Source organism: Bos indicus, chromosome 21 (assembly GCF_029378745.1).
Source record: "Bos indicus isolate NIAB-ARS_2022 breed Sahiwal x Tharparkar chromosome 21, NIAB-ARS_B.indTharparkar_mat_pri_1.0, whole genome shotgun sequence".
NCBI classification, from domain to species: domain Eukaryota; kingdom Metazoa; phylum Chordata; class Mammalia; order Artiodactyla; family Bovidae; genus Bos; species Bos indicus.
Window position 1 is genome coordinate 69,453,009 of NC_091780.1, and position 26,379 is coordinate 69,479,387.

Genomic DNA, 26,379 nt, shown 5'->3' on the forward strand with positions numbered 1-26,379 from the left:
AGGCCCGCGCTGGGAACCCGGGCTGAGCAAACTATAGCCAGCCTGCCTTTCAGACAGCCCAGGGAGCGGCCAACCTGCATTCTCCAGGATGGAGGTCCTAGCTGCCTCCATTTTCCAGACTCCCTTGCAGCTACATGCAGCCATGTGACTAAGTTCTGAATCATGAGACGTGAGTGGAAGTGCCCTGTGAGATTTTCAGGACGTCTTCCTGGATGTCTGCCCTTATATCCTGCTCTGCTAGGAACAGGAGGCAGTGACTGAGCTCCAGCAGTCATTGTGTGGCCATGAGGCTGCCAGGTAAGCCTAGGGATTGGGAACTGAGAGTTGGAGGGGCCTGGTTCCCAATGGCTGCAGAGCCAATACCATCCCTAGGCTGCCAGTATTATGGGGAAATAAACAATGTTGCTCAAGACCTGGTTCTTTGAGTCTCGATGCACACGTGCATGCTAAGTCACTTCAGTCATGCCCAAATCTGTGCAACCCATGGGCTGTAGCCTGCCAGACTCCTCTGTCCATAGCATTCTCCAGGCAAGAATACTGGAGTGAGCTGCCATTCCCTTCTCCAGGAGATCTTCCCGACCCAGGGATCGAACCCACGTCTCTTAAGTCTCCGGCGTTAGCAGGCGAAACACTAGCACCACAAGGTCTGCACCAAACCTAGCTCGGATGCACAGGCCTGTGACTTGGGGGTAGGGGTTGGGGAGGGATCTTCTCTGGCTGTGAAAGTTCTCAGCCCCACCCTCTAGCTGGCTCACCCGGCTCCAGATGTCTGTCAAGGGCGCAGAGGGAGGTACGGAGGATGAAGAGGAAGTGGCCAGAAGGGGAAGCAGCAGGCTGCAGAGAGGAGGCAGGTGGGAGGTGATCGCGGTAACGGCCTGCAAGCTGACGGCCTGCGTCTGTGGCGAAGCCAAGATGAACGCCAAGGCGGGACCCTTGGAGGTAAGAGCCAGCGAGGCCAGATGGGAGGGCCGGACCGAGGGCCCTGAGAAGGGGGCTTTAGTCCACCGCCCCTGACCGGTGCTGCCAGCAGCCCTGGGCCCAGAGGGTCACGAAGCTCCAGTGCGGCCTGCGGGTCATCATCCATCCCTCCAGTGGTGTGTGCAGCCAGGACCACAGGGCCTGGGCTCTCCCGGCGAGCTCAGCCTGGGGTGGGCAGCTGCACCCCAGGCCCTGCAGGGTGGCAAGTCCCACCCTTTCAGCTGGGATCTGCCCAGCACAGGGCGGGGGTAGCACGGAGCTGCCCCCCAGGGGTCTCCCAGCCCAACACAGCCTTGAGATGCCAGTGCTGGTGGGTCACCCTCTCCCAACAGCCAGTCCCAACCCTGGACACATGGGGTCCTCAGGGTCGAGCTGCCCAGAGCCCCCTGGACGGTGGGCCTCCCCAGGCCCTTGTAGTTCACAAGGGGGTAGGTGGCCTGGCAGTCATCTCCGCTGGGTGGCCCCTGGGTGGGGCTGCGGGGGCAGGGCACTCCCACCTTCTTGTGAGCCTGGCCCGGGAACCCGCACAGGGCTGCACCCTGATCGCCTCTCCTGAGCATCAGTGAAGGGTCTGGGGAGCCCCCCTGGGGCAGGAAGGGGAGTGGCAGACCCCCAAGCTCCCTTCTTCAGGGTGTAGGGGCTCCTGGTGGGGAGGGGTGCCAGGCCTCGGGCTCTGAGCCCCTTCTCTAATTCCAGGGCCCCCCGCCCCCAGGCCCAGCTCCCATGGCTGCCCCTCCCCCATGGAGGCTGGCTGGGGGCCCTGCAGGAGGACACCCCCAGAACCCGGGGCCTGTGCGACAGCCTGGCTCCCTGGGCCCCAGTGCCCAGCTGAGCTGTGCTCACAGGCGGGCAGCGTGACCCCAGCCCCAGGCCCCAGGTGGCACTGGCCACTCACCATCAAGGCCAGGAGGGAGGGCTGCACCTGCCCCTCACAGAAGCCTCAGAAGTTGGTTGGTGGTGGGCGCCGGGGAGTGGGGTTGGGGGGACCACATCTCTGTGCATGGACCCCGCCCCACACTCAAGGGAGGGCAGCCTCAGCTCAGAGCTGTGGAGCATCCTGCTTGGGGTGGCATTTGAGACTGCTCTGGGGAGGGGAACAACTCCAACCGGATCCAGTCTGCCTGGCTTCCAGCTCCTTGTGAGAGGGACCACTCTGAGGAGATAAGACCTCCGTCCCCAGCTGGCTGCAGAGTTCTGGGGCAGAGAGAGACCCCCGCCAGCATCAAGGGGTCCTGACTCAGCCCCCAGCCCCCAGAAGAACAACCCTCTCTCTGTGCCAGGCCCCCAGCCAGGGCCAGGGTCACTGCCTGGCTCCCAGGAGGGGCCAGCACAGGGCCAGGATGGGGGGCCCAGCCCAGGAAGGGAAGCAGCTATTTATGAACCAGCATCGAGAGGACCCAGCCTGAAAGCAGAAATGGCGGCAGACTTGCTGCGGTTGAAACGAGGAACTGAGATTCAGACGCCCACACCGCACTGGGGGGCGCCGAGAGGGAAACCAGCAGGCCATACATGCCCCGGGCACACACAGGACGCACGGGCACACAGACACGCACACGCACACACAGACACACACACGGATGCACATGCACACAGGATGCACACGCACACGCACACGCACACACGCGCCAGTGCTGGGTGATGGACTCAATCCCTTCAGGCCAGGCCAGGGTGAGGGTCACCTGGGCCAGGAACAGGGTCTGCAGGGTCCCCACGAGGTGGCCTCCCCGCTGCCCAGCTGCCCGGGAGTGTGGGGTCACCACGCCCAGGCCCAGAGCTGCGGGTGATGCCGGTCACCCCGCCCAGGGGCTGAGGCCTCTGCTGCACACGGGTGGCCCCGGCGTGGCCCGGCTCCACACTGCCCTGCAGCCCGCGGGAGAGGGCAGTCAGCACTGCGAGAGTGGGGGCCCGCAGGAGGGGATGAGCCGCCACACAGGACCCCCGGGACAGAGCGGCAGGGGCAGAAGGAGCCACGAGGGGCCAGGACTCCCCGCCCAGGGGCTGCTGGCACCTGTCTGGAGGACCCGGGAACACGTCCAGCCCCCAGGCCGTGGCCTCAGGCCTGCCCTGGCCAGCCCCTCCTGGCGGCAGGGGTGGTCTGTCTCAGGAGAGTGCGGCCCCCGGGACCCGGGTGGTGTCTTCCTCCAGCTGCAGGTGCGGGGGATGCTCGTGCTGCTGTGCCTGGGCGCCGTGACCCTCACCTGCCTCCTGGGGCTGGGGTCCTCCCCTTCCGCCTGGAGCCAGGGCTGCCCTGAGGAAGGGCCCGCCAGGCCTGGGGGCCTTGGCTCCCGTGTGGACTGGGATCCTCGAGGACGGGAGGCCCGGCGGCGGCATCAGCAAAAGGACTCCTGCCGGTGAGCAAGCCGTGGGCTCCGCGGGGCAGCGGCGGGCGGGCAAGCCCGGGAGGCTCTGCCCCAGACGCCCCTGCCTTCCCAGCCTGGGTCTCCCCAGAGGGACAAGCACTGTCCTTCTTCCCCTCCTCTGGGAAGAGGCAGGTTCCGGGAGGGTGGGCTGGAGGCAGGGGGTCGTCAGGGCGGGATGAGGAGTGCTCTTGGCAGGACACACAGGCTGTCACCCGGGACTGGGTGGCTGTCGCAGCCCTCCCGCCTGGGGTAGGGCCACAGGCCCCGCCCCTCCCGGCCGTCCCAGGGTCCTGGAACCTCAGAACCACACAGCACACCCCCTGACCGAGCCCTTCTGGGTCAGTGTTGGTGACTCCAAGGGCCTCCACACCCACAGGAGCCCAGACCCAACAGCTCTGAGGGGAGCACGCTGGGCTTGGGTGGGGGTGGGGACTGGCACCAAGCCCTGACTCGGGCAGGCCCCCCCGGGCACTCCTGGTGTCAGGCCTGCCCTGCCCCATCCGCCCTGGGCTCTGCCTCCTGCTTGCTGACTGGGATGGAGCAGGTGATGCGAGGCTGGCCGGCTGCTCTTATGCTCACACCCGGCACCGCCTCTGCAGGCTCGTCCTCGTGGAGAGCATCCCCCAGGACCTGCGATCTGTAGCAGGCAGCCCGGCCGCCCAGCCCCTGGCCCAGGCCTGGATGCAGCTGCTGGACGCCGCCCGAGAGAGCGTCCACGTGGCCTCCTTCTACTGGTCCCTCACGGGGCCCGACATCGGGGTCAACGACTCGTCTTCCCAGCCGGTGTGTGGCCCTCGCCCCTGACTTGGATCCCGCGGGCTGTGCCAGGGCCAGGCACACAGCAAGGCCAGCAGGCTGCCCGTCTGTCTGACCGAGCTGTGGGCAGTTGGGGCCGCCTCGGGGGAGATCTGGGCCCCTCCTTGTGGGATAGGGTGGTCTCTCTCTCACCCTGGCCTGCTCTAACAGGGCGAGGCCCTCCTGCAAAAGCTGCAGCAGCTGCTGGACAGAAACGTGTCCCTGGCCGTGGCCACCAGCACCCCAACTCCGGCCAAGAACTCCACTGACCTGCAGGTCCTGGAAAGCCGAGGTGGGAGCCTGCCATCCTGGGCCCGGGGGCCAGCGAGAGCTCTGGGGCTGCCTGGGGAGGGGCTGGGAGCCTGGGGGAACCCCGGGCCGACCAACGCCTCCTTCTCCCACCTGTAAAGTGGGGGTGAGGACACCGTCCATGAGGAGGAAGGAACTGGGCTCAGCACGACGCGGGCTCACCCACCGCTCTGCCCCCTTGTCAGGTGCCCAGGTGAGACACGTGCCCATGGGAAAGCTCACTGGCGGCGTTTTGCACTCCAAGTTCTGGGTGGTGGATGGGCGGCACATCTACGTGGGCAGTGCCAACATGGACTGGCGGTCCCTGACACAGGTGAGTCCCCGAGCCCCAGGAGGGGAGGCCCCCTGGAGTTCGTCCGCCCTGGCACCCCTGACGTCCCCGTGTGGGCAGTCATCTCGGGGGATGGAGGCAGGTCTGTAACGCCCCTGTGGTAGAAACACCCGGAGGCTGGTTGCTGCTGCTAAGTCGCTTCAGTCACGTCCGACTCTGTGCGACCCCATAGACGGAAGCCCACCAGGCTCCCCCGTCCCTGGGATTCTCCAGGCAAGAACACTGGAGTGGGGTGCCATTTCCTTCTCCAATGCATGAAAGTGAAAAGTGAAAGTGAAGTCGCTCAGTTGTATCCGACCCTCAGAGACCCCATGGATTGCAGCCCACCAGGCTCCTCCATCCATGGGATTTTCCAGGCAAGAGTACTGGAGGGTTACAGGACTCTAAAGGCACTGCTGTAGAAGGTCGCTTACCCGCCTGGAAACACGGTCAGGTCACCTTGTCCAAGGGGCCATGCGGACAAAGCAGGAACCCTTTCAGGAGAAGCAGCGCTTTAGCCGTCAGCCATCAGCAGCGGTTGTCGATTAGCAGTGAAGAACGAGCTGTTTTTCTTTGGGCGCTGATGCTTTCTATTGTTTTCTGGCAATGAACACGTATTGGCCTTGGATCATAATGTGTAAGAAGAGCAAGGACCCACTGGGCTCCCCTCCCTGTAGCTCCCCTGTACACGTGGATTCCATGATGCTGCTGCAGACTGGCTGCCCAGTGGGGGTGCGCGCCTGCCGGGCAGCCTTGGCCCGGCTGGGGGGGTCCACCCAGCCCCACACAGGGCCCCCCGCCCCTGCAGCACTGCCGGATGCCCACAGGTGAAGGAGCTCGGTGCTGTCATCTACAACTGCAGCCGCCTGGCCCAGGACCTGGAGAAGACCTTCCAGACCTACTGGGTGCTGGGGACACCCAGGGCTGTCCTCCCCAAGCGCTGGCCTCAGAACTTCTCCTCTCACATCAACCGCTTCCAGCCGCTCCGGGATCACTTTGACGGGGTGCCCACCACGGTCTACTTCTCCGTAAGAGTGGACAGGCCCTGAGGCCCTTCTGAGCCCCTGCTCTCTGCCCGGCCACACCCACCAGAAGTCTCGCCCACCCGGGCCTGCCCTGCAGACCGCGGCACCTGCGAGGTCCGCGGCTGTGGTCCCTGGGGTGACCCCGGCAGAGCACCCTGCCATCATCATCCACAGGAGACAGGCGGCCTGGGTGGCGGGGGATGCTCTGTGGCCCCGGGAACCTCCAGGCACATCGCTGGGTGGGGTCTGACTCAGGGAGCAGGAAGGGTAGCGGGGGCGGGTAGGACCAGAGCACCAGTGATGGTGTCCCTCCACCGCAGAGGGGAGGGAACGGGGGGCAGGCGGCCACAGCCACCAGCCAGGAACCTCCCTGGGGTACGGGCAGCTACCCCAGTGCTCGGTTGCAGTGGAGACCTGGCCTCAGAGGAGGGACACGTGTCCCGATGTGGGAGTCCGGCTGAGCCCCCCAGGGAGCTTCCTCGAGGGTCAGGCCAGCCCAGGGCCCCACCCCTGCGGGCTGCGCCTCCTGCCTTATTCCCAGTTCCCAGGGCTGGAGGGTGGGTGTGTGGTGGGGTCTCGGGCCAGTAACCAAGCAGCTCAGAACCAGACCCCTTAGGGACCCGCCTCCACCCGGCCCCACAGGCGTCACCGCCCTCTCTCTGCCCCCACGGCCGCACCCGCGACCTGGATGCGCTGCTAGCGGTCATGGGGGCTGCCCGGGAGTTCCTCTACGCCTCGGTGATGGAGTACTTCCCCACCACACGCTTCAGACACCCCGCCAGGTGGGCCGGCTGGGGGCTGTCCTGTCTTCTCGCCTGTAGGGACCCCGTCGAGGCAGGCTGGCAGGGCTCCGCCGGCCCGAGGACCCTGACCTGCCATGTCCCTCCCCCAGCTACTGGCCAGTGCTGGACACGGCGCTGCGGGTGGCGGCCTTCAGCAGGGGGGTGCGCGTGCGCCTGCTGGTCAGCTGCTGGCTCAACACGGACCCCAGGATGTTCCCCTTCCTGCGGTCCCTGCAGGCACTCAGCAACCCAGCGGCCAACGTGTCCATGGACGTGGTAAGAATGCGTCCCTGGGCCGGGCTGGGCAGCGGCCTGTCTGCTCCCCGACACACACTCTCTGTTCTCCCAAGAAAGTCTTCATCGTGCCTGTGGGGAACCACTCCAACATCCCCTTCAGCAGGGTGAACCACAGCAAGTTCATGGTCACGGAGAAGGCGGCCTACATAGGTGAGCCGGGCGGCAGCCTGCGTCCTCCAGGGCTCCACGCGAGGCCACCCCAGTCTGCACGAAGCTCGTGTCCCCCAGGCAGGGGGCCTGCGTGCAGGAGGGCTCAGGGCTCTCCATGGAGGCAGCCAGCCCTGTGGTCAGCTGGCCCCACAGGGCAGGTGGGGAATCTCCGCACGGAGCTCACTGAGCCCTGAGTTTGTGGGCGGGCAGGGGTTGGACCCCTCCAGTGGCCACAGGGGCCACCAGGCTGGGTGGGGCAGCAGAGGGACCCGTGCGGCCCCATCCCCAGCCTCCTGTGCCCGCTGCCCGCAGGCACGTCCAACTGGTCAGAAGATTACTTCAGCAGCACCTCAGGTGTGGGCCTGGTGGTCAGCCAGAGGGCCTCTGGCGCCCAGCCGGGGGTGAGCACCGTGCAGGAGCAGCTGCGGCAGCTCTTCGAGCGAGACTGGAGCTCCCGCTACGCCGTGGGCCTGGATGGACAGGCCCAGGGCCAGGACTGTGTTTGGCAGGGCTGAGGTTCGGCCCTTCCTGGCAGCGGGGTCCTGGCAGCGGGGTGGGGCCTCCTTGCCTTGCCTGGCCCCCAGCCTGGACTCCAAGCAGCTTCACTCGCACAAGCCCTGGTCAGGGGCGGGACTGTCCACTTCAGGGCGGACACAAACCACTTGCTCTCCAAATCTAGCCCCTTTGAACCCCCCGCCTGCTCCAGGGAGCTGTCCGGGATGCCCCTCCCTGACTCCCACGGAGCCGCCATTCCTGTCCACAAGTGGGGCCTCTAGAAAACGCGTGTGCCTCTGTGTCTCTGTGTGCATCGGCTGTGGGGCCGCGCCCGCTTCTGCTCAGCCTCGATATACCTGCGAGGGGCCTGTGTCTATGAGGCCACACCGAGGCGAGGCCAGGCACCTACTGGGGGAGCCCCTGACTCTCACTGGTGTCCAGTCCTGGGCCCACAGGAACCCAGGGACAGGTCAGGGGATGGGTTCAGCAAAGAGAGGGGTTCAGAGGCCTGTCTCAGCCCAGTTCACCATCTCCTGGTTTCTGACCTTGGCTTCAGAGCCCACCTGCCCAGGCAGAGGGCCCCAGACTGCCTGAGGCTAGAACTGTGGGCTGGTTCAATGTCCAAGAGACCCTGGCAGCTGAGGGAGCCATCGAGTGGACACCAGGTCCACCCTGACCCACCACCCCTGGGCCCCGAGTCCTCACGATCTCAGAGAGAGCCAGCGGGGCAGCTGTCAGACAGCTAGGACGTGAGCATCCTTGCCTGCCAGGATGGTCCCCAAACCCCGCCAGACCCATGGGGGTCAGGAGAGGATGCCACGGCTCCATGCGGGCCTCCCAGGCATCCAGCGGGTCCAGGAGCTGGTCTGTGCGTGAGCTGCTGCCCCTGGTGCCCACCCCCCACCGCCCCACCCCAGCTGTGCCCCAGGAGCAGCAGAATCCCAGACCGCTCTGCTCCCCCGGCCGCTTGGCCACAGTCCAGGCCGTGATGGGGAGATGGTGAGGGCCCATAGCCAGGGCAAGGCCTGCCCCACATGTGGTAGGTCTGGTGGCCAGCCGCAGAGGCCTGCTCCAAAGCAGAATCCCTCCGCCCCCCGGGAGACCCAGCGTGATGAGGCTCGAGAAGCCTGGGGGCTCCTTCTGGGGTGTGGGGGACAGAGCCTGCCCCTGAGGACCCTGGACCCAGGCCCTTGTGTGGACGGGTCCGCTGCCTGGATGGGGGGCGCCAGCCACCTCACTTGGGACAGGTGGGGTGAACAGGCGGTTAGTGGCACAGCTCTCGCCGGGGGCCAAGCCCGCTGCAGGACGCAGGAAGGTGCTGTGAGCTGTCCGTCAGCCAAGCCCGAGGCAGGGCCCCAAGAGCAGCCTCCAGCTGGCGAGGAACGGGGCCCCGGGCCACCCAGCCAGCAAGGAACTGACTGCCACCGGCAGCTCCGTGAGTTTGGGAGGAGGCTCCTTCCCAGGTTTTATCTGGGGATGAGACAGGGGCCTCGTGGGATGCGGCTGAGGGCTCCCCAGAGCCTCCAGCACCACGGCCCCAGTAAGTCAGACGTGACTCTGTGTGCAGAGAGGCGTGGAGCCCACGAGCCAGGCTGCCCCCCACTATGGTGTTCCCGGGGGGCTGGACTCCCCCGTTTTCTCTCCCGGGGCCAAGAGAGGCTCCTGTAACCTCCTGGACTGCAGGACCAAGTCCCCACTGAGCACCCCCCTCCAGCTTCCAGAGGGCCCCACATCCCTGACTGGGGGCCCCTTCCCCGCCGGCCCCCACGGGAGATGCGACTTCCCTCGGGAGAGAGGGCGGGGGAGGGGAGGGGGCTGCCCTCTGGGCCCAGAGGCCCCCAGCGTCCCTGCCCCGCCCTCAGTGCTGAGAGCAGCTACCCCTCTCCGAGCAGAAGGAGGTGGCTCCAGGAACCTTCCCCGGGCAGCAGGGAGGGGGCCAGGCTCCAGGTCCCCCCATGGAGCGCGGCACCCCCACAGGCCCAGAAAGGGCGCCTGAAGGCCACGGGGAGGAGTTGTGACTCTGAAGGGCTGTAGGACGCTCCCTGACCTTGTTCTGAGTCTGCTCCCATGGGCGGCTGGCAGGGACGGCCACCGTGGTGCAGGGAGCCCTGAGCCAGGCCGCTGTGGCCGCCGAGGACCCAGCGAAGCCTCCGGGCCGGGGCCTTCTGCCCCCTGGGCCGCCCCTGTGCTGCCCATGGCCCTCGCCTGGGGCGGCCTCCCAGCTCAGGGCAGCCTGTCCCTGGCCTCGCAGTGGAGCCCTGGGCCCACACCTTCCTCCTCTGTCTCTCACAGCTGCAGGCGGGAAGAAGGGCCCGAGCAGACAGACGGGTGGGGGAGCCGCCCTGACTGTGCTGGCAGAGCAACCTAGCAGCCCTCAGGGGTGTGTGGGGAGCGGAGGTGGGCTCCACCCAGAACAAAGCACCTCGCAGCCGAAACGGGAGGGGGCAGCGCTTTATTTATAGCCCGTTCGGTGTCCAGGGAGCAGCCAAGTGGGTCCCATCTTCAGGCACACTGAGGGGCTGGGGGCCACGCATGCCGGAGAGGGCACTGGCGGGCAAGTGGGCACCCATGGACGTCTGGTGGGAGCTCGTGGACGGATGCCTAGACCACCTGGGTGGTCTGCTGCCCCAAGCCCGGCGTGGGCAGCATCACTCAAAGCATCCCAGGCTCGCCGTGGCGAGACGGCCCGTGAAGAGCGGGCTGGTTCTAAGCAGGCAGGGAGAGGGTCTCTTGGACTGTGGCAGACTCTGCCAGAAACAGGGAAACAGCCTTCACCAGGAAGCAGCAACCGTGTCTTCGAGGGGCTTGTAGGCAGGTGTCTCGAGTAACATGTGTCTAATAAGGCCCCTCAGGAGCCTGGGACCCTCCTGAAGCTTTGGGAGGCAGCTTCGGGAGGGCCGGGGGCAGGGGCCCCTCTGCTCGCAGCCAGCTCCGCTTCATCCTCCACTCTGGGGGTCACGGCAGAGACTCGCGTCCACATGCGGGGTGCGGGGCACAGCCTCCCCTTCCGTCCTCACTGGGCAGCGGGCCCAGGCGCAGGCTCGACCAGGGCCCCCGGGTCCGGCTCCAGCAGGATGAGCTCCGTCCTGGCCCTGGATGTGACCATGGCCCCAGCGCCCGGCACCGTCTCCTCCCTGTCCTCGGGGGAGAAGCTCTCGCGGGCATCAAAAAAGGTGGCGGCTTCTTCCTGGAGCTTTTGCTCTGCCGGAGCCGCCTCTTCCTCCGAGCTCTTGCTTTTCTTGGTGGGGGAGGAGGAGAACCCTAATTTGGGAAATCGGAACCAGCCGGCCTTCTCGGGTTTCTTGGGAGGCTCTGCCTCAGGCGGGGTCTGGGCGGGGGCTGGTCCGTGGGCTTCATCTTTGGAGTCGGCACCTGTCTCTTCGGAGGAAGAAGAGAAACCGATGCTGGGAAGCCAAAACCGGAACAGACCGGAAGACCTCTTACCTTCTGGCTTCTCTTTTGGAGCCTGGTCTCCTTCGGCCAGGCCCGCGGCTGCCTCCTCGCTGTCCTCTTCTGGGGGAAATTCGAGGATCTCTGCGGGCTCCTCGTCAGAGCAGCTCTCCGTACCCGGGTGGCCAGAGTACAGGTTGGTGGTGAGTGCTGGCCCTCTGGGTATGCTGACGCCGGACGAGATCACTTCAAATGGTTCTCCGGTGTCTGGCTGCAGGTCTCCAGAAACAGGGTCTGTTCCAGGGGCAGCGTCTTCAGAAGCCTCCTGCAAGCCCCCTGTCAGTCGGGAGTCTTGGACCCTCCCCTGCGTGGGGGGCTCAGGGATCTTCACTTTCAGCAATGAAAATCCGTAGGAAGCCGTTTGGATCTCGGACGCAGGGATCTCTGATTCCCGCACAATCTGGGTGGAATCGGCCTCGGGTCCCGAGGGGTCGGCTGGCTCTGCCATCACCCCGCCATGTATGCCAACCCTGGTGCCCTCTCCCCGAGCGCCGTGAATGTGCACTCGGACCCTGGAAGCTTCTGGGGAGAGGTCAAAGGCCACAGGCTGCTCCCCGGGGGTCCCAGGGCCGGCCTTCAGGATGCTGGCACCCCAAGCTCCCACGCTTTCTGTGCGCAAGGCGTCATCCAGGCTGCTCCCTGTGCACTGCACCTCCCGCACGGCGGGGATGAAGACGTCTGCCTCCGATCCGGGGTCAGGGAAGGCGAACCTCGGCATGCTCAGCCTCGGCAGTTTGACAGTTACCACGGAGCCCTCCCAGGGCTGACCCACGCTGACCACAGAAACCTGGGATGGCCCGTCGGTGCTGGACACCTTCAGTTTAACGGGGCCTTCAGGTTGGGAGGACCATCTCTCCGTCCTCCCCTCTCCCCTGGCGAGGTCCAGGCCTGCAGGCCCAGCAGGAGGAGCTTCGGTTTCCAAAAGTGCCCCGCTGGGCATCTGAAGTGGAAGGGAGCCTTCGCCCGGGCGGACCCTGACCTCGGAAGTGGACAGGCCCGCAGGGGGTGCCCCTGGAGGAGGCAGGTGCGGTGTTGAGCCTCTGCCATCTAGGTTTATCTTCAGCACGCCCGCATGGGACATGCTCTTCTCAGCTGGCTCCAGGGGCTCAGGCGCCTCCACCTCTGACCCCAGAGGCCCCTGAGCCTTGATGAGAGCTGGCCCTTCTTCCCCCAGTGCATGGGCAGCAGGCGTGGGACTCGGTGCCCCAGGCATCCCCTTCTCCCTGGCGGGGCGCCGGATGATGGGCAAGTGGAGGGCGGGCATCCTGAACCAGCCCCCCGGCGCGGCTGTGCTCCTCTCCGTCGGGGCGTCCACAGCTGAAGCTCTGCACGACGGCTGGAGGGGGTCTCCTGGTGGCTGGGCCGTCCCCTCACCATGAGGCAGGCCGGCTGAGACATCCCCAGACCCGTGCCCTTGGCTGCGATCTGCCAAGGGCAGGCCGCGAGCAGAGTCCAGCCCCTGAGCATCGCTGGGGAGGCACAGGGCAGGCGGGCGCTCGGCAGCCTGAACATCCACCGCAGAATCTGCTGCTTCTGGGCTAGAAAACCCGAACTTTGGTCGATGAAACTTAGGAAAAGTCACCCGACCATAAGATGCAAGAAATAGGGGGTCCACAGGGCCGGCAGGACTACCAGGTGGGCGTGGAAAGCTCTCGTCAGGCGGCAAAGTGGCAGGACTTTCTCTATCATCCTGGGAACACGAGGGGATTTCTGGAGGGAAATGTGGGGCGTCGGGAACAGGCATCTGGTACTTGATGAGAGTGACTGCCTCCGGAGGGACCGCAGAGGACTCAGCCTGAGAACTGCTGACATCAAGGCTGCCTGAGGAAGTACCAGGCCACCCCACGCGGGGACACAGCAGGGACAGTTTATGGCTAGAAACATCCGGCAAGGCGGGATCCACATCAGACACACTAGAGGGCAAAGAAAGCTGAGGATCACCTTCAACAAGGGTAGAACTTCTCAAAGATTTCCCTGGTGAAGAAAACAATGCTGGAAACTTAAAATGCGGTTTCCTGACATGGATTTTAACATCATCTTCAGTTTTAAATGTGCGGCCTCTTGCGGCCACCTCCTTGTCCCCCAGGGACAGGTCGCCCTCCAGCTTGGCGCCCGGGGCCTGGGTGTCCACCTCCACGCTGGGCAGCGACACCTCCACGTCGGGGGCGGCCACCTCGGCCTTGGCGCCCTTCAGGTCCAGCTTGGGCCCCTTGATGTCCACCTGCGGGGCCTTGATGTCCACCTTGGGCAGCTTGACGCTGGGCATCTGCACCTTGGGCAGGTGGGCCTTGATTCCGACTCCCGCCGCCCCTTCCTTGAGCTCGGCTTCGGGCAGGTGGCCCTCCGGCAGCTTGACGCCCACCTCGGCGGCCTTGACCTCCAGCTCGGCCGCGGGCAGCTCCACGCGGACCTCACTGGGCTTGACGTCGGCCTGCACCGAGGGCAGGGTCGCCTCGGCCTGGGCCTTGGGCAGGGACACGTCCACGGCGGCCTCGACGGCCTTGCTGGGCGCCGACACGCCGAAGGACGGCATCTTGAACTTGGGCATTTTGAACTTGCTGTCTCTGGCGGCCACCTCCTTGTCCCCCAGGGACAGGTCGCCCTCCAGCTTGGCGCCCGGGGCCTGGGTGTCCACCTCCACGCTGGGCAGCGACACCTCCACGTCGGGGGCGGCCACCTCGGCCTTGGCGCCCTTCAGGTCCAGCTTGGGCCCCTTGATGTCCACCTGCGGGGCCTTGATGTCCACCTTGGGCAGCTTGACGCTGGGCATCTGCACCTTGGGCAGGTGGGCCTTGATTCCGACTCCCGCCGCCCCTTCCTTGAGCTCGGCTTCGGGCAGGTGGCCCTCCGGCAGCTTGACGCCCACCTCGGCGGCCTTGACCTCCAGCTCGGCCGCGGGCAGCTCCACGCGGACCTCACTGGGCTTGACGTCGGCCTGCACCGAGGGCAGGGTCGCCTCGGCCTGGGCCTTGGGCAGGGACACGTCCACGGCGGCCTCGACGGCCTTGCTGGGCGCCGACACGCCGAAGGACGGCATCTTGAACTTGGGCATTTTGAACTTGCTGTCTCTGGCGGCCACCTCCTTGTCCCCCAGGGACAGGTCGCCCTCCAGCTTGGCGCCCGGGGCCTGGGTGTCCACCTCCACGCTGGGCAGCGACACCTCCACGTCGGGGGCGGCCACCTCGGCCTTGGCGCCCTTCAGGTCCAGCTTGGGCCCCTTGATGTCCACCTGCGGGGCCTTGATGTCCACCTTGGGCAGCTTGACGCTGGGCATCTGCACCTTGGGCAGGTGGGCCTTGATTCCGACTCCCGCCGCCCCTTCCTTGAGCTCGGCTTCGGGCAGGTGGCCCTCCGGCAGCTTGACGCCCACCTCGGCGGCCTTGACCTCCAGCTCGGCCGCGGGCAGCTCCACGCGGACCTCACTGGGCTTGACGTCGGCCTGCACCGAGGGCAGGGTCGCCTCGGCCTGGGCCTTGGGCAGGGACACGTCCACGGCGGCCTCGACGGCCTTGCTGGGCGCCGACACGCCGAAGGACGGCATCTTGAACTTGGGCATTTTGAACTTGCTGTCTCTGGCGGCCACCTCCTTGTCCCCCAGGGACAGGTCGCCCTCCAGCTTGGCGCCCGGGGCCTGGGTGTCCACCTCCACGCTGGGCAGCGACACCTCCACGTTGGGGGCGGCCACCTCGGCCTTGGCGCCCTTCAGGTCCAGCTTGGGCCCCTTGATGTCCACCTGCAGGGCCTTGATGTCCACCTTGGGCAGCTTGACGCTGGGCATCTGCACCTTGGGCAGGTGGGCCTTGATTCCGACTCCCGCCGCCCCTTCCTTGAGCTCGGCTTCGGGCAGGTGGCCCTCCGGCAGCTTGACGCCCACCTCGGCGGCCTTGACCTCCAGCTCGGCCGCGGGCAGCTCCACGCGGACCTCACTGGGCTTGACGTCGGCCTGCACCGAGGGCAGGGTCGCCTCGGCCTGGGCCTTGGGCAGGGACACGTCCACGGCGGCCTCGACGGCCTTGCTGGGCGCCGACACGCCGAAGGACGGCATCTTGAACTTGGGCATTTTGAACTTGCTGTCTCTGGCGGCCACCTCCTTGTCCCCCAGGGACAGGTCGCCCTCCAGCTTGGCGCCCGGGGCCTGGGTGTCCACCTCCACGCTGGGCAGCGACACCTCCACGTCGGGGGCGGCCACCTCGGCCTTGGCGCCCTTCAGGTCCAGCTTGGGCCCCTTGATGTCCACCTGCGGGGCCTTGATGTCCACCTTGGGCAGCTTGACGCTGGGCATCTGCACCTTGGGCAGGTGGGCCTTGATTCCGACTCCCGCCGCCCCTTCCTTGAGCTCGGCTTCGGGCAGGTGGCCCTCCGGCAGCTTGACGCCCACCTCGGCGGCCTTGACCTCCAGCTCAGCCGCGGGCAGCTCCACGCGGACCTCACTGGGCTTGACGTCGGCCTGCACCGAGGGCAGGGTCGCCTCGGCCTGGGCCTTGGGCAGGGACACGTCCACGACGGCCTCGACGGCCTTGCTGGGCGCCGACACGCCGAAGGACGGCATCTTGAACTTGGGCATTTTGAACTTGCTGTCTCTGGCGGCCACCTCCTTGTCCCCCAGGGACAGGTCGCCCTCCAGCTTGGCGCCCGGGGCCTGGGTGTCCACCTCCACGCTGGGCAGCGACACCTCCACGTCGGGGGCGGCCACCTCGGCCTTGGCGCCCTTCAGGTCCAGCTTGGGCCCCTTGATGTCCACCTGCGGGGCCTTGATGTCCACCTTGGGCAGCTTGACGCTGGGCATCTGCACCTTGGGCAGGTGGGCCTTGATTCCGACTCCCGCCGCCCCTTCCTTGAGCTCGGCTTCGGGCAGGTGGCCCTCCGGCAGCTTGACGCCCACCTCGGCGGCCTTGACCTCCAGCTCGGCCGCGGGCAGCTCCACGCGGACCTCACTGGGCTTGACGTCGGCCTGCACCGAGGGCAGGGTCGCCTCGGCCTGGGCCTTGGGCAGGGACACGTCCACGGCGGCCTCGACGGCCTTGCTGGGCGCCGACACGCCGAAGGACGGCATCTTGAACTTGGGCATTTTGAACTTGCTGTCTCTGGCGGCCACCTCCTTGTCCCCCAGGGACAGGTCGCCCTCCAGCTTGGCGCCCAGGGCCTGGGTGTCCACCTCCACGCTGGGCAGCGACACCTCCACGTCGGGGGCGGCCACCTCGGCCTTGGCGCCCTTCAGGTCCAGCTTGGGCCCCTTGATGTCCACCTGCGGGGCCTTGATGTCCACCTTGGGCAGCTTGACGCTGGGCATCTGCACCTTGGGCAGGTGGGCCTTGATTCCGACTCCCGCCGCCCCTTCCTTGAGCTCGGCTTCGGGCAGGTGGCCCTCCGGCAGCTTGACGCCCACCTCGGCGGCCTTGACCTCCAGCTCGGCCGCGGGCAGCTCCACGCGGACCTCACTGGGCTTGACGTCGGCCTGCACCGAGGGCAGGGTCGCCTCGGCCTGGGCCTTGGGCAGGGACACGTCCACGGCGGCCTCGACGGCCTTGCTGGGCGCCGACACGCCGAAGGACGGCATCTTGAACTTGGGCATTTTGAACTTGCTGTCTCTGGCGGCCACCTCCTTGTCCCCCAGGGACAGGTCGCCCTCCAGCTTGGCGCCCGGGGCCTGGGTGTCCACCTCCACGCTGGGCAGCGACACCTCCACGTCGGGGGCGGCCACCTCGGCCTTGGCGCCCTTCAGGTCCAGCTTGGGCCCCTTGATGTCCACCTGCGGGGCCTTGATGTCCACCTTGGGCAGCTTGACGCTGGGCATCTGCACCTTGGGCAGGTGGGCCTTGATTCCGACTCCCGCCGCCCCTTCCTTGAGCTCGGCTTCGGGCAGGTGGCCCTCCGGCAGCTTGACGCCCACCTCGGCGGCCTTGACCTCCAGCTCGGCCGCGGGCAGCTCCACGCGGACCTCACTGGGCTTGACGTCGGCCTGCACCGAGGGCAGGGTCGCCTCGGCCTGGGCCTTGGGCAGGGACACGTCCACGGCGGCCTCGACGGCCTTGCTGGGCGCCGACACGCCGAAGGACGGCATCTTGAACTTGGGCATTTTGAACTTGCTGTCTCTGGCGGCCACCTCCTTGTCCCCCAGGGACAGGTCGCCCTCCAGCTTGGCGCCCAGGGCCTGGGTGTCCACCTCCACGCTGGGCAGCGACACCTCCACGTCGGGGGCGGCCACCTCGGCCTTGGCGCCCTTCAGGTCCAGCTTGGGCCCCTTGATGTCCACCTGCGGGGCCTTGATGTCCACCTTGGGCAGCTTGACGCTGGGCATCTGCACCTTGGGCAGGTGGGCCTTGATTCCGACTCCCGCCGCCCCTTCCTTGAGCTCGGCTTCGGGCAGGTGGCCCTCCGGCAGCTTGACGCCCACCTCGGCGGCCTTGACCTCCAGCTCGGCCGCGGGCAGCTCCACGCGGACCTCACTGGGCTTGACGTCGGCCTGCACCGAGGGCAGGGTCGCCTCGGCCTGGGCCTTGGGCAGGGACACGTCCACGGCGGCCTCGACGGCCTTGCTGGGCGCCGACACGCCGAAGGACGGCATCTTGAACTTGGGCATTTTGAACTTGCTGTCTCTGGCGGCCACCTCCTTGTCCCCCAGGGACAGGTCGCCCTCCAGCTTGGCGCCCGGGGCCTGGGTGTCCACCTCCACGCTGGGCAGCGACACCTCCACGTCGGGGGCGGCCACCTCAGCCTTGGCGCCCTTCAGGTCCAGCTTGGGCCCCTTGATGTCCACCTGCGGGGCCTTGATGTCCACCTTGGGCAGCTTGACGCTGGGCATCTGCACCTTGGGCAGGTGGGCCTTGATTCCGACTCCCGCCGCCCCTTCCTTGAGCTCGGCTTCGGGCAGGTGGCCCTCCGGCAGCTTGACGCCCACCTCGGCGGCCTTGACCTCCAGCTCGGCCGCGGGCAGCTCCACGCGGACCTCACTGGGCTTGACGTCGGCCTGCACCGAGGGCAGGGTCGCCTCGGCCTGGGCCTTGGGCAGGGACACGTCCACGGCGGCCTCGACGGCCTTGCTGGGCGCCGACACGCCGAAGGACGGCATCTTGAACTTGGGCATTTTGAACTTGCTGTCTCTGGCGGCCACCTCCTTGTCCCCCAGGGACAGGTCGCCCTCCAGCTTGGCGCCCGGGGCCTGGGTGTCCACCTCCACGCTGGGCAGCGACACCTCCACGTCGGGGGCGGCCACCTCGGCCTTGGCGCCCTTCAGGTCCAGCTTGGGCCCCTTGATGTCCACCTGCGGGGCCTTGATGTCCACCTTGGGCAGCTTGACGCTGGGCATCTGCACCTTGGGCAGGTGGGCCTTGATTCCGACTCCCGCCGCCCCTTCCTTGAGCTCGGCTTCGGGCAGGTGGCCCTCCGGCAGCTTGACGCCCACCTCGGCGGCCTTGACCTCCAGCTCGGCCGCGGGCAGCTCCACGCGGACCTCACTGGGCTTGACGTCGGCCTGCACCGAGGGCAGGGTCGCCTCGGCCTGGGCCTTGGGCAGGGACACGTCCACGGCGGCCTCGACGGCCTTGCTGGGCACCGACACGCCGAAGGACGGCATCTTGAACTTGGGCATTTTGAACTTGCTGTCTCTGGCGGCCACCTCCTTGTCCCCCAGGGACAGGTCGCCCTCCAGCTTGGCGCCCGGGCCCTGGGTGTCCACCTCCACGCTGGGCAGCGACACCTCCACGTCGGGGGCGGCCACCTCGGCCTTGGCGCCCTTCAGGTCCAGCTTGGGCCCCTTGATGTCCACCTGCGGGGCCTTGATGTCCACCTTGGGCAGCTTGACGCTGGGCATCTGCACCTTGGGCAGGTGGGCCTTGATTCCGACTCCCGCCGCCCCTTCCTTGAGCTCGGCTTCGGGCAGGTGGCCCTCCGGCAGCTTGACGCCCACCTCGGCGGCCTTGACCTCCAGCTCGGCCGCGGGCAGCTCCACGCGGACCTCACTGGGCTTGACGTCGGCCTGCACCGAGGGCAGGGTCGCCTCGGCCTGGGCCTTGGGCAGGGACACGTCCACGGCGGCCTCGACGGCCTTGCTGGGCGCCGACACGCCGAAGGACGGCATCTTGAACTTGGGCATTTTGAACTTGCTGTCTCTGGCGGCCACCTCCTTGTCCCCCAGGGACAGGTCGCCCTCCAGCTTGGCGCCCGGGGCCTGGGTGTCCACCTCCACGCTGGGCAGCGACACCTCCACGTCGGGGGCGGCCACCTCGGCCTTGGCGCCCTTCAGGTCCAGCTTGGGCCCCTTGATGTCCACCTGCGGGGCCTTGATGTCCACCTTGGGCAGCTTGACGCTGGGCATCTGCACCTTGGGCAGGTGGGCCTTGATTCCGACTCCCGCCGCCCCTTCCTTGAGCTCGGCTTCGGGCAGGTGGCCCTCCGGCAGCTTGACGCCCACCTCGGCGGCCTTGACCTCCAGCTCGGCCGCGGGCAGCTCCACGCGGACCTCACTGGGCTTGACGTCGGCCTGCACCGAGGGCAGGGTCGCCTCGGCCTGGGCCTTGGGCAGGGACACGTCCACGGCGGCCTCGACGGCCTTGCTGGGCGCCGACACGCCGAAGGACGGCATCTTGAACTTGGGCATTTTGAACTTGCTGTCTCTGGCGGCCACCTCCTTGTCCCCCAGGGACAGGTCGCCCTCCAGCTTGGCGCCCGGGGCCTGGGTGTCCACCTCCACGCTGGGCAGCGACACCTCCACGTCGGGGGCGGCCACCTCGGCCTTGGCGCCCTTCAGGTCCAGCTTGGGCCCCTTGATGTCCACCTGCGGGGCCTTGATGTCCACCTTGGGCAGCTTGACGCTGGGCATCTGCACCTTGGGCAGGTGGGCCTTGATTCCGACTCCCGCCGCCCCTTCCTTGAGCTCGGCTTCGGGCAGGTGGCCCTCCGGCAGCTTGACGCCCACCTCGGCGGCCTTGACCTCCAGCTCGGCCGCGGGCAGCTCCACGCGGACCTCACTGGGCTTGACGTCGGCCTGCACCGAGGGCAGGGTCGCCTCGGCCTGGGCCTTGGGCAGGGACACGTCCACGGCGGCCTCGACGGCCTTGCTGGGCGCCGACACGCCGAAGGACGGCATCTTGAACTTGGGCATTTTGAACTTGCTGTCTCTGGCGGCCACCTCCTTGTCCCCCAGGGACAGGTCGCCCTCCAGCTTGGCGCCCGGGGCCTGGGTGTCCACCTCCACGCTGGGCAGCGACACCTCCACGTTGGGGGCGGCCACCTCGGCCTTGGCGCCCTTCAGGTCCAGCTTGGGCCCCTTGATGTCCACCTGCAGGGCCTTGATGTCCACCTTGGGCAGCTTGACGCTGGGCATCTGCACCTTGGGCAGGTGGGCCTTGATTCCGACTCCCGCCGCCCCTTCCTTGAGCTCGGCTTCGGGCAGGTGGCCCTCCGGCAGCTTGACGCCCACCTCGGCGGCCTTGACCTCCAGCTCGGCCGCGGGCAGCTCCACGCGGACCTCACTGGGCTTGACGTCGGCCTGCACCGAGGGCAGGGTCGCCTCGGCCTGGGCCTTGGGCAGGGACACGTCCACGGCGGCCTCGACGGCCTTGCTGGGCGCCGACACGCCGAAGGACGGCATCTTGAACTTGGGCATTTTGAACTTGCTGTCTCTGGCGGCCACCTCCTTGTCCCCCAGGGACAGGTCGCCCTCCAGCTTGGCGCCCGGGGCCTGGGTGTCCACCTCCACGCTGGGCAGCGACACCTCCACGTCGGGGGCGGCCACCTCGGCCTTGGCGCCCTTCAGGTCCAGCTTGGGCCCCTTGATGTCCACCTGCGGGGCCTTGATGTCCACCTTGGGCAGCTTGACGCTGGGCATCTGCACCTTGGGCAGGTGGGCCTTGATTCCGACTCCCGCCGCCCCTTCCTTGAGCTCGGCTTCGGGCAGGTGGCCCTCCGGCAGCTTGACGCCCACCTCGGCGGCCTTGACCTCCAGCTCGGCCGCGGGCAGCTCCACGCGGACCTCACTGGGCTTGACGTCGGCCTGCACCGAGGGCAGGGTCGCCTCGGCCTGGGCCTTGGGCAGGGACACGTCCACGACGGCCTCGACGGCCTTGCTGGGCGCCGACACGCCGAAGGACGGCATCTTGAACTTGGGCATTTTGAACTTGCTGTCTCTGGCGGCCACCTCCTTGTCCCCCAGGGACAGGTCGCCCTCCAGCTTGGCGCCCGGGGCCTGGGTGTCCACCTCCACGCTGGGCAGCGACACCTCCACGTCGGGGGCGGCCACCTCGGCCTTGGCGCCCTTCAGGTCCAGCTTGGGCCCCTTGATGTCCACCTGCGGGGCCTTGATGTCCACCTTGGGCAGCTTGACGCTGGGCATCTGCACCTTGGGCAGGTGGGCCTTGATTCCGACTCCCGCCGCCCCTTCCTTGAGCTCGGCTTCGGGCAGGTGGCCCTCCGGCAGCTTGACGCCCACCTCGGCGGCCTTGACCTCCAGCTCGGCCGCGGGCAGCTCCACGCGGACCTCACTGGGCTTGACGTCGGCCTGCACCGAGGGCAGGGTCGCCTCGGCCTGGGCCTTGGGCAGGGACACGTCCACGGCGGCCTCGACGGCCTTGCTGGGCGCCGACACGCCGAAGGACGGCATCTTGAACTTGGGCATTTTGAACTTGCTGTCTCTGGCGGCCACCTCCTTGTCCCCCAGGGACAGGTCGCCCTCCAGCTTGGCGCCCAGGGCCTGGGTGTCCACCTCCACGCTGGGCAGCGACACCTCCACGTCGGGGGCGGCCACCTCGGCCTTGGCGCCCTTCAGGTCCAGCTTGGGCCCCTTGATGTCCACCTGCGGGGCCTTGATGTCCACCTTGGGCAGCTTGACGCTGGGCATCTGCACCTTGGGCAGGTGGGCCTTGATTCCGACTCCCGCCGCCCCTTCCTTGAGCTCGGCTTCGGGCAGGTGGCCCTCCGGCAGCTTGACGCCCACCTCGGCGGCCTTGACCTCCAGCTCGGCCGCGGGCAGCTCCACGCGGACCTCACTGGGCTTGACGTCGGCCTGCACCGAGGGCAGGGTCGCCTCGGCCTGGGCCTTGGGCAGGGACACGTCCACGGCGGCCTCGACGGCCTTGCTGGGCGCCGACACGCCGAAGGACGGCATCTTGAACTTGGGCATTTTGAACTTGCTGTCTCTGGCGGCCACCTCCTTGTCCCCCAGGGACAGGTCGCCCTCCAGCTTGGCGCCCGGGGCCTGGGTGTCCACCTCCACGCTGGGCAGCGACACCTCCACGTCGGGGGCGGCCACCTCGGCCTTGGCGCCCTTCAGGTCCAGCTTGGGCCCCTTGATGTCCACCTGCGGGGCCTTGATGTCCACCTTGGGCAGCTTGACGCTGGGCATCTGCACCTTGGGCAGGTGGGCCTTGATTCCGACTCCCGCCGCCCCTTCCTTGAGCTCGGCTTCGGGCAGGTGGCCCTCCGGCAGCTTGACGCCCACCTCGGCGGCCTTGACCTCCAGCTCGGCCGCGGGCAGCTCCACGCGGACCTCACTGGGCTTGACGTCGGCCTGCACCGAGGGCAGGGTCGCCTCGGCCTGGGCCTTGGGCAGGGACACGTCCACGGCGGCCTCGACGGCCTTGCTGGGCGCCGACACGCCGAAGGACGGCATCTTGAACTTGGGCATTTTGAACTTGCTGTCTCTGGCGGCCACCTCCTTGTCCCCCAGGGACAGGTCGCCCTCCAGCTTGGCGCCCAGGGCCTGGGTGTCCACCTCCACGCTGGGCAGCGACACCTCCACGTCGGGGGCGGCCACCTCGGCCTTGGCGCCCTTCAGGTCCAGCTTGGGCCCCTTGATGTCCACCTGCGGGGCCTTGATGTCCACCTTGGGCAGCTTGACGCTGGGCATCTGCACCTTGGGCAGGTGGGCCTTGATTCCGACTCCCGCCGCCCCTTCCTTGAGCTCGGCTTCGGGCAGGTGGCCCTCCGGCAGCTTGACGCCCACCTCGGCGGCCTTGACCTCCAGCTCGGCCGCGGGCAGCTCCACGCGGACCTCACTGGGCTTGACGTCGGCCTGCACCGAGGGCAGGGTCGCCTCGGCCTGGGCCTTGGGCAGGGACACGTCCACGGCGGCCTCGACGGCCTTGCTGGGCGCCGACACGCCGAAGGACGGCATCTTGAACTTGGGCATTTTGAACTTGCTGTCTCTGGCGGCCACCTCCTTGTCCCCCAGGGACAGGTCGCCCTCCAGCTTGGCGCCCGGGGCCTGGGTGTCCACCTCCACGCTGGGCAGCGACACCTCCACGTCGGGGGCGGCCACCTCAGCCTTGGCGCCCTTCAGGTCCAGCTTGGGCCCCTTGATGTCCACCTGCGGGGCCTTGATGTCCACCTTGGGCAGCTTGACGCTGGGCATCTGCACCTTGGGCAGGTGGGCCTTGATTCCGACTCCCGCCGCCCCTTCCTTGAGCTCGGCTTCGGGCAGGTGGCCCTCCGGCAGCTTGACGCCCACCTCGGCGGCCTTGACCTCCAGCTCGGCCGCGGGCAGCTCCACGCGGACCTCACTGGGCTTGACGTCGGCCTGCACCGAGGGCAGGGTCGCCTCGGCCTGGGCCTTGGGCAGGGACACGTCCACGGCGGCCTCGACGGCCTTGCTGGGCGCCGACACGCCGAAGGACGGCATCTTGAACTTGGGCATTTTGAACTTGCTGTCTCTGGCGGCCACCTCCTTGTCCCCCAGGGACAGGTCGCCCTCCAGCTTGGCGCCCGGGGCCTGGGTGTCCACCTCCACGCTGGGCAGCGACACCTCCACGTCGGGGGCGGCCACCTCGGCCTTGGCGCCCTTCAGGTCCAGCTTGGGCCCCTTGATGTCCACCTGCGGGGCCTTGATGTCCACCTTGGGCAGCTTGACGCTGGGCATCTGCACCTTGGGCAGGTGGGCCTTGATTCCGACTCCCGCCGCCCCTTCCTTGAGCTCGGCTTCGGGCAGGTGGCCCTCCGGCAGCTTGACGCCCACCTCGGCGGCCTTGACCTCCAGCTCAGCCGCAGGCAGCTCCACGCGGACCTCACTGGGCTTGACGTCGGCCTGCACCGAGGGCAGGGTCGCCTCGGCCTGGGCCTTGGGCAGGGACACGTCCACGGCGGCCTCGACGGCCTTGCTGGGCGCCGACACGCCGAAGGACGGCATCTTGAACTTGGGCATTTTGAACTTGCTGTCTCTGGCGGCCACCTCCTTGTCCCCCAGGGACAGGTCGCCCTCCAGCTTGGCGCCCGGGGCCTGGGTGTCCACCTCCACGCTGGGCAGCGACACCTCCACGTCGGGGGCGGCCACCTCGGCCTTGGCGCCCTTCAGGTCCAGCTTGGGCCCCTTGATGTCCACCTGCGGGGCCTTGATGTCCACCTTGGGCAGCTTGACGCTGGGCATCTGCACCTTGGGCAGGTGGGCCTTGATTCCGACTCCCGCCGCCCCTTCCTTGAGCTCGGCTTCGGGCAGGTGGCCCTCCGGCAGCTTGACGCCCACCTCGGCGGCCTTGACCTCCAGCTCGGCCGCGGGCAGCTCCACGCGGACCTCACTGGGCTTGACGTCGGCCTGCACCGAGGGCAGGGTCGCCTCGGCCTGGGCCTTGGGCAGGGACACGTCCACGGCGGCCTCGACGGCCTTGCTGGGCGCCGACACGCCGAAGGACGGCATCTTGAACTTGGGCATTTTGAACTTGCTGTCTCTGGCGGCCACCTCCTTGTCCCCCAGGGACAGGTCGCCCTCCAGCTTGGCGCCCGGGGCCTGGGTGTCCACCTCCACGCTGGGCAGTGACACCTCCACGTCGGGGGCGGCCACCTCGGCCTTGGCGCCCTTCAGGTCCAGCTTGGGCCCCTTGATGTCCACCTGCGGGGCCTTGATGTCCACCTTGGGCAGCTTGACGCTGGGCATCTGCACCTTGGGCAGGTGGGCCTTGATTCCGACTCCCGCCGCCCCTTCCTTGAGCTCGGCTTCGGGCAGGTGGCCCTCCGGCAGCTTGACGCCCACCTCGGCGGCCTTGACCTCCAGCTCGGCCGCGGGCAGCTCCACGCGGACCTCACTGGGCTTGACGTCGGCCTGCACCGAGGGCAGGGTCGCCTCGGCCTGGGCCTTGGGCAGGGACACGTCCACGGCGGCCTCGACGGCCTTGCTGGGCGCCGACACGCCGAAGGACGGCATCTTGAACTTGAACCTGCTGTCTCTGCCGTGACCGTCTTTACCCTTTTCCTCGACGTCTATAGTCCCTCCTGTGACGCTGGTTTGTTTTTGTTTATCTGTTTCCTGAATTTGTGTCGTTTTTTCTCCTTTTCCCTCCTTGGCTGGTGACCACCCGAATGACGGCAGCTTGAACTTCAGGATTCTTGTCCTTCCTTCCGTCTCCTCCGTTTCCTGTTCCCCTTCCCTGCTGTCATCTCCCTGCTTCTGCTCCGCGTCCTCCTCTCCTCCTCCCTCTCGTTTTGTCCGCTGTGTTTCTTGTGGTCTTGTCATCGTCTGTGACTCTGTGTCCCCTTCGTCGTCGCCCGTGGCCCTGGAGTCGTCGGTAGAGACCCGTGTCCACCAGCTTCCCCAGCGCACCGGGGCTGTGCCCTCTGCCTCCTCCGGTACTCCTTCTCTGGCCACCTTGAACTTGGGTGTCTTTAAGCTGGTTATGCGGATGCGGAATTCTGGCTGGCCGTTCTGGTAGGTGCCCTGGTCTGCGGAGCCCTTCAGAGACAGCCTGGCAGTGCCCAGCTGTGGCCCCTGAGTGTCCTCCGCGGCTCCCTCCCTGGTCTCGCCTGGGGCTGTCCCCGCCTCTGTTTGTTCCTCCGCAAGAGTCTCCTGCGGGCCCCTGGCCTGTGTTTTCTTCCTTCGCAGTCTGGGTGCGGGGCCCGCCCCGTCGCCTGTGGGTCCCTGGCCAGGCAGTGCCGGCTCCTTGGGCCCCTCAGCCTCCTCAGCCACCCCGATGGCCTCTTGTTCGGCCTCCAAGGGCCCTGCCTCCTCCAGCAGCTCAGCTGGGCCTGCTCCGCCCTGGTCGCCCCTGCCCGACGGGCCCTTCCCTGAGCCCACCCTGAGCCTCAGGCTGGGGAACCGTCTCCTCCGCTGGCTGCCCGGCTCCTCCTCCTGGGCCTGCTCCTCCGCAGGGAGCCGGGCCTCTGTGTCGGTGCTTGTGGGCGACAGGTCGGGCCCCTGCCCCCGCTCGTAGGCCTCCGAGGAGCTGTGCGACCTCCGGGGCCCTCGTTTGCCCTTCAGTGCTTGGAACTTGGGCCAGGAAAGCCGCTCCCGCTGGGCTCGCCGGCCCCTGCCCTCCCTGGGTGTGGGGAGGAGCCTCTGCTGGTCTCCGTCACCCTGCAGCGTCTTTGTGGGGGTCTCCGTGCACCCGTCAGCGACATCCTGGTCCTGGAACAGGGAGAGCGAACCTGTTGGCCCCAAACAGGGAGGCGGAGGCCCTGGGCTCCGGGGACTGGAAGGGGTGGGGAGGAGCCAGCAGGGGCCAAGCCCTGAG

The 26,379-nt window shown here is 67.6% G+C and overlaps 2 protein-coding genes across 11 annotated transcripts in view; one reads left to right on the forward strand and one right to left on the reverse strand.

Annotated features, from left to right (window-relative positions):
* The first annotated feature begins 811 nt into the window (after window positions 1-811).
* On the forward strand, window positions 812-7,786 carry PLD4 (phospholipase D family member 4). 5 transcript variants are annotated; one of them, XM_070775875.1, is made up of 9 exons: window positions 812-3,329; window positions 3,938-4,121; window positions 4,305-4,425; window positions 4,628-4,755; window positions 5,580-5,780; window positions 6,420-6,559; window positions 6,670-6,835; window positions 6,910-7,006; window positions 7,319-7,786. In XM_070775875.1, exons 1-9 carry the CDS (start codon window positions 2,488-2,490, stop codon window positions 7,519-7,521), a joined length of 2,082 nt encoding a protein of 693 aa, XP_070631976.1. In that variant the 5' UTR covers window positions 812-2,487; the 3' UTR covers window positions 7,522-7,786. The 5 variants fall into 5 exon arrangements, with proteins under 5 accessions (XP_070631976.1, XP_070631977.1, XP_070631979.1 ...); XM_070775878.1 differs by having other exon boundaries at window positions 814-3,329; window positions 6,914-7,006; window positions 7,319-7,531; XM_070775876.1 differs by lacking the exon at window positions 6,420-6,559 and having other exon boundaries at window positions 6,914-7,006.
* A 2,151-nt stretch (window positions 7,787-9,937) lies between these two features.
* Window positions 9,938-26,379, reverse strand: part of AHNAK2 (AHNAK nucleoprotein 2) — a 38,144-nt gene continuing 21,702 nt past the window's right edge. For all 6 annotated transcript variants that reach the window (XM_070775868.1, XM_070775867.1, XM_070775870.1 and 3 more), the window contains one exon: window positions 9,938-26,273. In XM_070775868.1, the coding sequence (XP_070631969.1) occupies window positions 10,515-26,273 (15,759 nt within the window). In that variant the 3' untranslated portion in view covers window positions 9,938-10,514. The remainder of the gene's footprint in view (window positions 26,274-26,379) is intronic.

What these genes read in the sequence shown, in the direction of transcription:
- PLD4 (XM_070775873.1), top strand. Translation starts at nt 2,488, where the DNA reads ATGCCCCGGGCACACACAGGACGCACGGGCACACAGACACGCACACGC. An exon ending in ACGACTCGTCTTCCCAGCCG is followed by an intron (nt 4,122 to 4,304) that starts GTGTGTGGCCCT and finishes CTGCTCTAACAG; the next exon opens with GGCGAGGCCCTCCTGCAAAA. An exon ending in GGAGAAGGCGGCCTACATAG is followed by an intron (nt 7,007 to 7,318) that starts GTGAGCCGGGCG and finishes CGCTGCCCGCAG; the next exon opens with GCACGTCCAACTGGTCAGAA.